Source organism: Condylura cristata, unplaced genomic scaffold, assembly GCF_000260355.1.
Source record: "Condylura cristata isolate star-nosed mole 26May11 unplaced genomic scaffold, ConCri1.0 scaffold00009, whole genome shotgun sequence".
Lineage (NCBI taxonomy): Eukaryota > Metazoa > Chordata > Mammalia > Eulipotyphla > Talpidae > Condylura > Condylura cristata.
Window position 1 is genome coordinate 43,609,992 of NW_004567110.1, and position 15,212 is coordinate 43,625,203.

The following is a 15,212-nucleotide window of genomic DNA, read 5'->3' on the forward strand; positions in this document are numbered from 1 at the left end:
TAAGAGGCTTCACCAGAGACAGAGTGGGGAGCAGAACAGGCTGACTGACAAAGTAAACTGCTGAGGGGAGCAGCCGGTGTGTTAGGAGAGATCTGCCATGCCATGTAGTCACCTCCAGGGCTGGTGGGAATCGAACTCAAGCTGAAGTGGCTTTAGCTTATTAATGCTGTGCTTTAACCCGCTGCGCCACCAGGGAGGGCCCTGCCAAGGGTGATTTTTAAAATTCCATATTCTCTTTTGACTTTTTGGCATTCTGTCCAGTAATTTTGTTTCAATCCATTTTTTATTTATTTATTTATATCACTATAGACTCTTGAATTCATGTTTTACTGACAGGCTTGTAATTTGTTATTGCCTTTCTCTATTTAGGTGCTTCAAATTGTACCAGTTAGATTGGTGGTATGCCCTTCAAGTTTACTTCTGTGTTCTGATAAGTTTCTCCAATTCTTTGAGTACTTCTTACTCTGACACAATAAATGTTAGTCTTGTATTTTTCTTGCTTGTGCCCTGGCTCTAACTAGTTCTCTAAGGGCCCTGGTTGGTTAGTTAATCAGTTCATTCTTTAAGCATATATTTATTGAGTAACTTTTATGTTCCAGAGATTTTAACTTGGTACACAACTTTTTTCAAATGTTAATGTTACTCCTTAAAAACTGGTTGAGGCACTTTTCTTTTTACCTGTCACACAGTAGAAACTTATGTATGTGTATTTAGTCTTGTTATATTTATTGTTGGCAAATGTAGAAATTTCCATTAGTTATCTAAATCACACACAAAAAAGTTATGTTGACAGTTTCAACTTTATAGCTATAAAATACATGAAGATTTCTATGTAATGATTTTCCTTTTGCAACTTGGATTCAACTCAACCCCACTGAAAACAATGTGGTATTCTGCATTTCCTGGAGACATTTTGTAGTTTGAAATAATTCTTTAAATATTTTTTTTTGAGAGCATTATGGTATAAATGAAGAGGGTGTTCACATGTGGAAATGTCAGCCTAGTTTGGTATTGAATACAGAGATACTTTTAAAAAGTTGAAGCCTTCTATCATAGAATGTGGTTTTCTGCCTTTCTTCTACTTTACTTCACAAAGGCCACTTTCTCTACTTCTATGTAGAAGATATATGGTAGACTCATTTTCAGATGAAGACTATATGAGGTTATTTATTTAAATTATGTGAATACTTAAAACCTAGTTTAAAATCCAACTGGATTTTCAAACATTATTCATTTCCTATGTACTGTCATACTTAAATGGATCCTTCAAGCTTTCTTTCTTTCCTTTTTCTTAGTTTTTAATTTACACTATTTTGTTTGTATGATTTTTACAATGTAGAACTCAGTGTCTTAAAACCTGATGCGCATGCTAATGATTAAACTTAAATTTTTATGAAATAAGAAAAATTGATAGACTTTTATTTGATGTTAAAAATATCTTTGGAAAACTAGTCATTTTCTGATAAAGTTAAACACAAACATACTCTATTCCACTGAGGTATATACTCAAGAGAAATGAGTATGCCCACCAAAAGACTTATTAAAAAAACGTCCAAGGTGTTTTTATAGTTAATAACCTTAAACTGGAAACAATCCCAATGTCCCACCAGCAGCAGAGTAGAAAAACTGATATTCATTTATTCAGTGCAGTACCATTCAGTGATTAAAAAAAGTGACATTTGGCTATTTTCGACAAAATCATTATGTTGAGCGATAAGAAGCAAAGACAAAATAATATTCAGAGTTGAAGAATAGGCAAAACTAATCTGTGAAGATACAAGTCAGAACGGGTAAATTGGGGAGGTGGGTATTGGCTGGAAAAGGGAATGAAGGAACTTTCTGGGTGATGAAATGTTCATATCCTGATGTGAATGGTGGTCACATGAGTTTACATACATAATAATTTTGAAGCTGTATGCTTAAGATTTGTGCATTTTATTTATCATCCCTTTGTAAAATATTGTAAGAAAGAAGAGTCTCTTTTTGCTTGGCTCTTCCTTTGCCTTTAGTGTATGTACTAAATCAAGGATTTGGACTACTAGCACTTACTATTCAACATGGAAACTTTTCTTTGCTGTTTTTCTTATCCTCTTTTGTTCTTCTGTTCTTTTGATTTCTCTCTTCTTAAGTTTGTTTTGGCTCCTGCTGCTATACTTTCCTGTAACTTCATGTGAATTCTTTAGAATTGAGACATACTGAGCACTTTATTACTTTTGAATGACTGATGGATTATGACCTGGCTACTGTTACACATTTGTGTCAGACTGTTACCCCCTTGCTGGTACTTTATTGCCAGCTGTGATTTCTCTGGTGCACTAAGTCCACCCATTTTTGTATGTGATGAGTGGAAACTTGAATGTATGGTACAAAAGGCTTGATAATGCAAATGAAATTTTGCAGAATTTGCATTGAAAATGAACTTTACTCATAAAAACTTCATAGTGACTTTGTGAATTTTTTTTATTGTACACACACTATATTACTGAGAAATCTCTTTAGGCATTTAAAATGCCTTTATTTAATAACTGTCTTTTTTTTTTTAATAAGGAAGAATTTTCAAACTTTTAAAAAAGTATAGAATGAGTAGTGAATACTCCTGTACCCATCACCAACTTTAGGTTGCCAACACAATGGCAGCCAATCTGGTTTCTCATCTATATCCCCTAAGAATTATTTTGAAATCAATCTCAAATATATTGCTTCATCCATAAATAAGTCAGTAGGTATCTTTAAGGATTATTTTAGAGCTTACTCTATTTTACTCTATAAAATATTTTATATTCACTTTGACCTGTTGGTTAATAGAAAAACGAAAATACTATTTTCATTAGATATATCTAGACTTATTGATGACCCTTATTCATTGCTCACTTGCAGCTTAAGTGCAAAAATGTAAATATTCCCAGATGATGTTTCTAATAATTAAACAAATGTAAGCTTTTTTGGGGTAAGTTATGTTGAAGTTTAATACTTTGTAACATTCAGCTCAAGCAATCTGTGGATCTTATAGTTGCTTTGTTTTGAAATAGTATGACTATAAAGTTGAATTTTTGGTCTTTACAGAAAATGTTCCAAATACCCCAGACTTCATTAGAAACAATTTTTCTGTTTATATGCTTTGTCTATATTCTACTTTAGAAAAATCATACAGATGGCCCATCTACTCCTACCTTTTCCCATGATAATTATATGTAATATAAATATAGCTTGCATGGTTTATTATGGAAATATTTCACTTGTGTGCCTTTAATATTTTTTTTAAACAGGTAGTATAACTCCAACTGTGGAACTGAATGGGCTTGCTATGAAAAGGGGAGAGCCTGCCATCTACAGGCCATTAGATCCAAAGCCTTTCCCAAATTATAGAGCTAATTACAACTTTCGGGGCATGTACAATCAGAGGTTTGTATGTCTTCTTTGGTTTTGTTTTTATTCATTAATATTGTGAAAGTTACTGAAATTCACAAATATTTTTATTGTAAAGAGGATCCACTTTGCGCATTTTACATGGAACTTAGGTAATTCAGGGTCACGAGTTATGTTTAAAGTAATACATTGGAAAACCTCATTTTCAGGAACTAATTTTTTTCAATTGAATTGAGATCCTGTGTTTGCCGTAGGCAGGACCAAATTTTAAAGTCATTGCACAGCATGGTGCTGGCTTGCCACTTGGTTTGCTCATTTATTCACCAAGTATGTGCTTACCTTAGGTAGTGTTTTCATGTTTAACCTCAATGTATTGTACACCTGAATTTATAATTTATGGGAAATTTTTAATGAGTCTTTCTGCACATTGCATATTTTTTGATAGTTACAAATATAAGTTTTCTTTTATGAGTATATAGACTTTAAAAACTTAATATATGTATTTGATCATTTATGAAAGTCATAACTCATTTTAGAGAATATGAAAAATGCAGAAAATTAGTAAGAAAATATAAATTAATTGCAGTTATAGAATTAATTATCTTTAATATTTTTATGTATTTTGCTTTCTTCTTTGCAAATAAATTTATTTACTCAAATTGAAGTTTTCCTTTACATATAACTTCTGTTGTATTCTTTGCAGGCATAACAGATGAGTGATAAAATGCACAAATCTTTTTTTATTGAGGTTGTTTAGTTACAACACTGTATAAGCTTCTGGTGAAGATGTAAATATCTGAAGTGTATATCTTTATGAATTAATTTTATCCTTGTATTTATGTACTAGACTTTTATTTGATTACATGGTCACATGTATATCTTCATGTGGTCACCCCTGAGATCAAGAGCCAGAATGTTTTTATCAACCCTGAGAAGTTCCTCAATGCATATTTGCCCTTAAATAGAAGTAACCACTATATTACATCACCATACACTACTTTTGTCTGTTGCTGACAATCATATACATATCATGCAGTATGTACCCTTTTGTAATTTTTTTACTTTGTATAATGGTTTTCTTGCTTATTTGCTTTGTTTTTGAGATTTATTTTGCCTGTCCTTGGGTTTTGTCCTTTTTTTCTTGCTTGGTAGTGATCCTTTGTATGAATATATCACAATTTGTTCATTTTGTATATGCAGTATTTTGTTCACTTTTCACTTTTCATATCTTTAAATTTTTAAAAAATATTTTTTGTGATTACATATGCTTCATATGTCCAGGGAATACTTTACAAGTATATGCACAGGTGCAAACAAGGAATAATATAAATGAATTATACTTGTTTTTTGATCAGTTAATTATAAATAATAAACAATAACTATAATCTGCAAGAATCTTTATATGCAAATTTTTGTGTAAATCACTGATTATTTCCCTAAGTTAGATTACTATAAAAAGAATAATATATTGCCCAATTACTTTAAAGTTTGTACTAAATTTTTATAGTGGATTCAGTTTTATTCTGATCTGATTGGGTTTAAGGCAAACTGTTTTATTTGATAAAAAATGATACTTTTAAAATTTTATTTTATTGACTACTTGGGACAAGGAACAGCTTTTCAAATATTTATTAATTCTTTGAATTTGTCCTTTTAAATTTGCATTTTTGTTAAAACTTAAATGAAATATTACATATTTTATTGCTTGTTTAGTCTTCAAATATTTGTGTTGGAGGTATTAGCATTAAGTCTTAGTGTTGTCATTTTCCTGATTTGAAAAAGATTGGCTTTTAGTTTTGTTTTCTTTTAATGTACTATAGTTTTCAGTGTTATATAGTCTAATATGTTGTGTTTTTGTAATTTTTCTCATTGTTTTTATGTTTAAGAAATTCTTACATATGAACAGATACATAGTGATAGTTTTAAAAGTATTGATAACAATTGACATAACATTGCGTATGCTAAAGGTGTATAACATTGATTTGGTACATTTATATTGCAATATGGTTGCCATTGAGATATTAGTTAATTAATACCTCTGTCACATTACATAAATATCATTTCTTCTAGGCCAGTTCCTTTTACATCATTTTATATATTTATTGATGTAACTCAGATGTGAGGAGAAGATAATTTAATCTCTCTGTATTCTGATACTTTTTGGTCCCTTGTTTGTGGTGGAAACATTTTCATTTAAAACCTAGTCATGTTCAAATTGTAAATAGTTCATTTAAATATTATTGTTCAGGATATGTAAGAAAAACTGACACAATTGCTTAGGCATTTGCAATCCTCACTTTCTCCCAGGTGTGTCTGGGGAATTTACTGTACTGTCTTGGTAGGAAATAAGGCCCCCTGTTATCCTCTGGCTTTTCTGGTCTTTGTGCTGAGGTCCCTTTTCCATGAGGTAATTCATTCCTTTCTTGTCTGTTTTAGCCTGTAGTTGAAAACTTGTAGTTCAATTTTTCACATGGTTAATCCTTCCTGAGGAGGTGACTTTGATAAAAACCTTAAGGAAGAAAGGGAATAAGCAATGCAGAGTATCATGGGGGCAGGGAGGAAGGGCAGATGTGGGGAGGGAGAGAACATTCCAGGCAGGAGCCGCAACACAAGCACAGCCTCTGAAGTAGGAGTGTGCCTGGCACGTTGGCATTTCTACGAGGAAGTTAGTGTGGCTGGGACAGCGGGAACCAGGAGTGAAGAGCTGTGTGAGGTTAGAGAGCTAACAGGGATCATGTGGTTTGGTTTACTTTTATGTTAAGAATGTTAAAGCACAGCACTATGAAGCTATCGCAGTCACTTCAGCATGAGCTCTATCCTCTGCCAGGGAGGTGACCACGTGGCAGGGCAGACCTCTCCTGACCTGCCTGCTTCTCCCCTCAGCAGTGTACTTCAGTACATCTGCCTGTTCTGCCTCCCTACTTTGTCTCTGGTGAATCTTCTCACCCCCTGTATCCCAGTTCTGTATGTATATATAAATAAATCTTTAAAAAAAATGTAGATATTTTACCTTTGTTGGCAGTTTGTAGATCTGATTATACATAATTTTCATGAGGGATGCAAAATTTTTACATAATACTTTTTCAGAGGGATAGGCTGTCTGAAATCAGCCTTCTGTAGATTATCATTTAATTTTGTCTGTTTACAGATGAAAATAGCATTAGTGCTTTACTAATGTTCAGAAAGTCTCCTGGTCTGCTGATGCAGAATGCTAACGGGCTGCCATTCAAGCTAGATTATGAGAAATTGAGAATTTTGGGTGATGTTACTAAAAGGTCTCTTGGAAAGATCTCAGGCTTGATTGGATGGAGGGCTTCAGTGTTCCTTTTGTCTCATTTTTAAAAAGATTTATTTATTCATATAGAACTGGAGTACAGGCCAGAGGCTCAGGGGCGGTGAGAGGATTCACCAGAGACAGAGTGGGGAGCAGAACAGGCAGATCAATGAAGTACACTGCTGAGGGGTGTAGCATGCGGGTCAGGAGAGGTCTGCTGCCCCATATAGATCACCTCCTGGTTGGGGATCAAGCTCATGCTGAGGTAGCTTTTAGCTTCTCAGTGCTGTGCTTTAACCTGCTGCGCCACCAGGGAGAGCCCTTGCTTCATTTTTAATTCTTCCTAGCACTTACCTAATTTTTTGTGTTTTATTTTCGAAGATGTTCACTGCCATTTGCTATATGCCTCACATGCTACATAGTTCCTATGCTTGTAGTACTAGAAAAGGAACAAGTTTTTATTTTTGGATAGTTCTTAGAAAATGCCAAGAAAGACTTTGTTCTCCCCAGAATTTGTTATATAAACTTAATTTGGAATTGGGGGATACTTTAATTGGCCAAACCTGCTTATGTGCCCAACCTAGCAAAACAGGGTGTAGCCTCTTCGAACCACTCATGCAGTGTACATACTGAGTATGGCTCTTTAAAGGCAGAATCTGATAACCGTTTCTACTACAGTCAGAACATTGGATCAAATACTACTCTGTCGTCAGCTATTCGTGATCTTGGGTAGGCACTGGAGTGCCCTGAGCTTCCTGACTTGTAAACAGAGCTGAGACCAAATGCAAAGACTTTGGTAAGGTCTTATTTAACAGACATTTTTTGAATCCTTGTTCTTTGCTACATGTTGTGATAGAATAGGTACTTTGATAAAACACATCTGGCAGATGCTGAATCTATTGGAAAGGAAGGCAGTGAAAAGAAACAGAAGGTAGCGAAAGATGTGGTGCAGCATCGAGGCCAACCACCTCACTCAAGATTGGGAGTCACTGAGTGCTCCCGGAAGGACTTGTCACTTACACTGAATCTTCACTTTTAAGTAGGCATTAGTAGCCGAGTGAAGAAGTTGTGGAAAAACAGTGCATCTTGTGGACATAATAGCCAGGAATCCTGACAACTTCAGTTCATTCATGGACTGACAAGTAGTTAGGTTTATCTGTAATGAAAAAGCTGAAGTTGAGGCAGAGTGCTGATATGATGGCCTTACATAACTTGCCAGGAGGGTTAGCTTTTTATTATAAAGGTGATTGGGAATTATTGAAAGATTTTAAATGGAGGGGTAAAATAACTGGAAATGTGTTTTAGGAATACTGCTTGGTAGTATGTGGAACATAATTCTAATAGCCTTAGAACTCGAAGAAGAAAGGTAAATTAGGATGTTGTCGTAATTCAGGTTTCATTTGATAAGAGCGTAGAACACTGAAGACTTTGTCTTCATTCTTTAGGAATAGATAGTATCTAGATATCTACAAGTTTCCTCTTGATACAATACTTGGAAACTGATTGGAGGGGGGTCATTAAGGATAACTTTCACTTATCAGGAAAGCTGGTAATACTGTCCACAATGAGATCAGTTGGAATAGGTCTTTGGAAATACAAGGAAATCAGTTTTCACCATGTTGAGTTTACATTGCCTCTGAAAGTTCTGGGAGTCACTTTATCATTCTAAAAGCTTAATGCAGAATATGAGATATTGTCTTTGAGGGTTTGTTGGAAGTACACCTGGGAAAAGGTACTTAAGACTCTAGAGCTTCTGGAATAGGAATGTGCAACATATCTTTCAGAAAATGGTATTGTTTGGCATACAGCTCAAGTTTGAGGAACTTATTTGTTTTTTATATGTCTAGAATTTGGATTTACTTTATTTGTACTGGTTTTCATCATTCACTTTGGAACAATTTCATGACATTCACCCCATGCCAGGTGCCTTCATCCTCAGCTATCGTTAGTATACTTTGTGTTGGCAACACCAATATTTGGTTGTCTTTGGCTTAATGTATTAATTCCTTCCCACTTACTTGTAGCTAGTTTAATAAAGTTTCTTTCTCTTACCATATGGCATGAGAGTTCAGTACTTACTTGAAGCTTCTTTTTTTGCCCTGAGAAGTAAATCTATGAATCTTGGAAAGAATTTTATAGACAGTGTGGTTGTCATTCACAGTTTGATAATGAAATTTGATTAGCGTGTTCTCAAGTATCTGAACAGAATTTATTTCATAATGTTATTATTTGTGCAACTAGAAATAACCAAGATTTCAATAAGCAAATGTATTTCAATGTTTTTGTTATATAGGAAGATGAATGGCTTTTGTTTATTTTAGATTTATTCAGACTGTCAGAGTGTTTTCACTATTTTCTAATGTCCTTTAAAAAAGGCACATTGGAAAGTATGGATGGTTGATAAACTATATACCTGTATTATAGACAGTTTTGCTTTCTGCCACCAGATGGTGCTGTGTACTGATAAAACAATATACAGACTGGGTATTCACTTTGGTTAAATATTCAAAGGCTGATGGTTAACCATTTGAAATCTCCAATATTGAACTTTCTTTAACCTCTAAATATGTCAGTTTCATGTGAAAATGAACAGTGAGTCAGGAAGATGATTTCAAGATACATGAACATAATTTTGGGTTAGAAGCTTTTGTCTTAGGCAGGCTGTGTTTAAAACTAAGAGTAGAAACTAGTGGATGTTGTAACTCTTTATAACAGTATTATTGCTTGGTAAGACCAGATGTGACACTCTACATTTTATTAAAATATAAATACACTTTACCATTGAAGTGAAATATGAAGAGTCCCTGAACATATTTTTTCCCAAATATTAGATAAAAATAAAATTACTTACAAAACATTTTAGAGGCTTGTGCTTTTGGTTAGTGTAATGGGACCAGATTTAGCCTTCTATCATAAACACCTAGGAAACCTAAGCAAGGTTCTTAGTTTATACATGTACTGATATAATGGCTCGAAGGGAATTTGTGGTCAGTTAAAATGTATGTTGATGTAGTGTATTGTCTGTAGCTGCTATTAGGTATGCTGCAGCAGATACAGATGCAGTGGAAAGGCAGCTGAAGATGGAAAAAGTGATAAAGGTAGTGACTTAGTACAGTGCACTGTGGATGACATGTATTTTATAACAGCAGTATGGAATCTAATGTTTGGTACTACCTGGAGTTGTTAAGCAGTAGCACATTATTCAGTCATTCATTCAGTATCGGCTTTGTGCATACATTCTAGTTTTTGTACCTCCTTGATAATGCTTGTGTGTGTGTTTTAGATAATAGCAGCTCTAATAGGTATGTGAAGTGGTTCCACCAATTTTTACCACCACTTCTCAGTTCCAGATTCTTTTTTGAAGACACTTTCTCTAATTCATTGACACTAGAGTGATTATAATCATAGATAATAATAGATTGATCCAACATATCCAAGCAAGATGCTGGCAAACATGAACTTCAGTGTAATAGGGGAAGATAAATGAGTGTAACTTGGAATGATGAATACCAAAATGGTGATTACCACAGACACTATGAAAGTACATTAGAAGGTTATTTACTTATTTATTTAACATCAATATTAAGACACTATTTCCAAAACTATTCAGGATTGTCAGAGAGATATTAACAGGTACAGGTTATGGTGAGCAGTTTAGAGACATAAGACTTAGAAAATAATTTAACAACAAAATGATAATAATAAAACCAATTTCATCTTTTCCTGATATAAAATTAACTTCTAGGATGAGTGGCCTTCACATTCAGAAACACACAAGGAAATAAGTAGAACAATAGGGAAAACTCAATTCATAATGATGAAGGATAAAATACTGGGGAATACACTCAAAGTAACATGTAAAAAATACTTGATGCAAACTTTAACATAACATTGAAAGACATACAAGTAGACTCATGAAGATATTTTTTACTGTTGCATGACAATTTAAAAAGTAAGTGAAAATACAGATAAAGAAGTAATGATAAAACAGAAATGAAGTACAGAATAAACAAGCAGATCTGATAAGTCTAAACCTTGATTTTTTTTTTAAATTAAGAAAATAGGCAATACACTATATAGGTCAGTGATTAACTCTAAAAACTCTGAAATAGATCTGCAATTGAGAATCTCACTTTCAATAAGAAATATTCCTTTTTAATGCAATTTTATCAAATATTGTAAATCTTCTTAATGTTCTTTCGATCTTTCTGAAAAGCATGCCCACTGAAATTTTAATTTTTCAGGGTAAATTTAAGAGTAAATTCTCAAAATGTGAAATTATTATATTTTTCATTGCTTATTTGCTAATAATAAAAATGGGTCATGCTACAGAATTTAAAAATGTACATGCTTACAGTCATAGGAAATAAAAGTAAAATTTTCATTAGTACCCATATTTTATACATAGTTATGATAGAATGAGTAATAAAAACTGAGATATGAAATATTAGGATTAATTCTATGGGAAGAATGAGATGAAATGTTTTTTCTTCTTTTTCAAGAAGGAAAAAATATAAAATAGTTGATCTGTTAAAACAGCTTATGTATTTAAGATGACAGTAGTTATTAATCTGGTATGATATTAGATTCTTTTGGGTACATTTATTGCATTTTGATTTTAAAATGTCAGTGATTATATTAACCGGAACCTACATCCTTCACAAGTAGTTAGGCTTCTAATGAAAAACTTCAGATGTTGATTAGAATTTTAGATGTAATAAGAAGTGTGTAAATTGAATATACATAGTTTTCAAAATTCTTCTATGGAGTATGCATGTTAAATTTGAGATGAACATTGCTATAGACTTTGGAAGAGAAGCTTTATTAGAGGTTACCATTGCAGAATGTACAGAGAAGGTGTATATTTTCATCTTGATATTTGCATGCTTAGGCAAATGTGTTGAAAATGGCTTGATAATTTAAAAGTCTCTACTGTGAAAATAGAAGTCATAATAGGTCTTTTGAGCTCAGACACAGCCAAAAAATAATCTTATTTTCTCATGTGGTGTTTAATGTGTAGTTCTCCCATTTATATGATTATCTTCAGTCTTTCGGGGAGTATTTATTTTGAACCACTAGAGGGCAGCATGAATTTATTTTTGCAGTTGGTTTTCACACTAAGAATGCTTTAACAGTCCAAATAGTTATTTTTAAAATAAACTATGAAGATTTTTACTTAAAGTATCTCATTTGGAATTTTTATAATAAAATTAAAATGTGATGGCAATGTAAAGGTAATTTCTATTCTTCCTTTTCTCACATCTCTTGCCCCTGTACATTAGAAAAGTTTAGAAGTTGCATAATAGGATTCTAAATTTAAATTTACTTTGCTTTACAGCTGAAGATAATTAGGTAATTCTAACTATTTTGAGTAAATACTTCATAAAAAAAGGGATTTGATCACAAATTTGGGAAATGCTGCATCCTTCTTTTCTTTTTCTTTCTTTTTTTTTTTTAAAGATTTGTTTATTTATGCATACAGAACTGGAGTACAGGCCAGTGGTGTGGGGCCGGTGAGAGGCTTCACCAGAGACAGAGTGGGGAGCAGAACAGGCAGATCGACAAAGTACACTGCTGAGAGGAGCAGCAGGCAGGTCAGGAGAGGTCTGATATGCCATGTGGTCACCTCCGAGGCTAGGGATCGAACCAGCACTGAAGCAGCTGCAGCCAGCTTGCAGTGCTGCATCCTAACCCGTTGCGCCACCAAGGAGGGCCCTTATCTTTCTTAAAGACTGCTTACACACTTTTTTTTTTTAATGTTTATTTATGCATACAGAGTTGGGGTATAGGTCAGAGGTTCAGGGGTGGTGAGAGGATTCACCAGAGACAGAGTAAGGAGCAGAACTGGCTGACTGACAAGTACACTGCTGAGGGGAGCAGCTGACGGGTCAGGAGAGGTCTGCTGTACCATATGGATCACCGCTAGGGCGGGGATTGAACTCATGCTGAAGTGGCTTTAGTGCTGTTCTTTAACCCACTGTGCCACCAGGGGGGCCCTGCTTATAGATTTTTAAAGACGTTGTGCTTTTCCCCAGACACTGGGGAACATCAGACTCTTCTGGGAACATGTAACGAGTCACATGATTGTCATGTCCTAGAATTTTTGAAAGAATTAAAGCATAAGATAAGAATTACATTTAACCAAAATCTTAAGAGAATCCTTTGTTCTGGACAATCAAGTTTTCAAATTGCATTTATCCCTTTTTGAAAACTAAAAGATTTATTTACTCATAGTTTATTTTTTTATCAGTCTTTAACTTTGCATTGAAGTACTGTTGGCTCACATAGCTGTTACCCTTCTGTAAGCATAGGAGCCGCTTGCCGCTGGTCACTAGTGCAGTCAGTCGCTGAAGCATAGCTCCACCAGCGCACCCATAGTCCACCGCCATCGGCCACTGTGCTCTCTCCCCACTTTGCTCTGACCCTCTCTTTCTCCCTTTTGGGGACTCAATTCTGTGATCAGCTTTCAGAGGTTAGTTTTTTAAAGATTTATTTATTCATACAGAACTGGGGTACAGGCCAGAGATGCGGAGGGTGAGAGGATTCACCAGAGACAGAATGGGGAGCAGAACAGGCAGATCGACGAAGTACACTGCTGAGGGGAGCTGCGGGCGGCTTCAGGAGAGGTCTGCCACGCCATGTGGATCTCCTCTGGGACAGGTGGGAATCGAACTCATGCTGAAGTGGCTTAAGCTTCTTAGTGCTGTGCTTTAACCCACTGCGCCACCAGGGAGGGCCCTCAGAGGTTAGTTTTTTAAGGTTGAATTATCTGACCACGTGTTTGGTTTCTTTGTACTCCACATGTAAGTGAATTTGTCTTTGTCTTTCTGACTGATAACTTCACTTAGTATAATTTCTTACACTTCCAAATGGCAATAGTTTATCTTCTTTCATTGTCCTGTAGGGTTTCATGGTGTGTGTATACCACATCTTCATCCATTTGTCTCGCTTTGGACACTTACTTGCTTCCCTATCTTGGCTGCAATAGTTAAGTAGTGCTGCAATAATCATGGGACTGCAAATTTCCAGTGTTTTTGTGTTCTGGTCAATACCTTAGGAGTGGAATTCCTGGGTTGTATCCATTTTTTGTCTTTGGAGAAACTTCCATACTGTTTTCCATATGGACTGAGCCAGTCTATATTCCTCCCAGTGGTGTAAAAGGGTTCTTTCTTCTCCACACAGTCATGAACACTTGTTTCTGATCTTTTGATATGCGCCCTCCTCACAGCTGTGAGGTGGTATTTCATTGTGGCTTTGATTTTTATTTCCCTTATGCCAAGTGATGGAGAACATTTTTTCGTGTGCCTGTTGGCTATCTGTATGTCTACTTTGAAGAAATGCCTGTTTAACTTTTCTGCCCATTTTTGGGATGGGATTATTTGTTTTCTTTATGCTAACTTGTATGAATACTTACAGATCTTTGATATCAATCCTTTGTCAGATGTATGGTGTGCAAATAATTTCAATAGGGTTCCCCTTTGCTTTTAAAACTAAAACTTCTATCAGTAATTGCTTATAGATTCCCCCCCAACATGATGACATACATTTTTATATTAAAAAAATGCCACAACTATGAACATAATCTTTTATGTTGACTCAGTGTTAGTCTTATAAATGACAACTGTTATTGCAAGCATCATAGATGTATGCGTGGTTGTCTTTACGCCAGATACTGTAGACATCTGTTTTTTGGTTACCCAAGTTTGCTTTTATTACTTTCTAAATCATCCTTGGTAATCAGATTGTCATATTATATTTTGTTTCAGTCTACATAGCTTTGTATAACAGTGTTTTCCCCCACCCTCTCCTTATTTTATTGGATAATACTGTTAAATTGTTATCTTGAAAACTAATACTGCAATTAGAATTGGGAAAAAGTAAGAGTAAAATTTAGTTTTTGATTTAGCTCCTAAAGTGCTCCTGTAAGTCTAACATACATGAGCTTTATTTAGTTTATGGATGTTTTGGCTTCAGAATTCGTTTTTCCTTTACACATTTTGAATTTCGTGTTTTAGGTAGAAAGAAAATGCCAGTTAGCTATTTCAATTTTGGTGCACAGAATTAATTTATCTTATGCTAAGAAAAGTTCATTTGTGTGATTTTTGACCCTTTGAGTGCTGAGGTTGTGCCTTTTACACATACTCTCTCTCAACGTTTGTGTTTGTAAGAGTGAAACTTACTTTCCAAAAAGATTTGCTAGATGAAATGCATACACATATGAAATTGTCTGCTGAGTTTGATTTTTTTTTCCCATGTTATCTGTGCAAAGATTTTTTTATGGGCTTGACCACTTCATTTGCTGTGGATTCCCTTCTACCGCTACCATCTAGAGAGCTCTTCTCCCCAGTTCTTCCTTATTGTCCTTTATCTCCTATATTTGTGGGCCCGATACATTGTATTTAAATAATACATTATAAAGTTCATGGTCCTCAGTAGTAGGTTTTTAACTTGACTCTTAATGAGTTAGAGAAGAAACTTCCAAAGCAGTATTAAAACTGAGTTACTAATTCTACTTGAGAGTTACCTGAGAGTTCCTTTGAGAAGGTTAGAAATAAGAGAAGAATTAGTTAAA

At 34.6% G+C, this 15,212-nt stretch overlaps 1 protein-coding gene across 4 annotated transcripts in view; it reads left to right on the top strand.

Moving 5' to 3' along the window:
• Positions 1 to 15,212, top strand: part of STAU2 (staufen double-stranded RNA binding protein 2) — a 229,572-nt gene that overhangs the window by 40,942 nt on the left and 173,418 nt on the right. For all 4 annotated transcript variants that reach the window (XM_012723014.1, XM_012723015.1, XM_012723013.1 and 1 more), the window contains exon 4: positions 3,267 to 3,402. In XM_012723014.1, the coding sequence (XP_012578468.1) occupies positions 3,267 to 3,402 (136 nt within the window). The remainder of the gene's footprint in view (positions 1 to 3,266; positions 3,403 to 15,212) is intronic.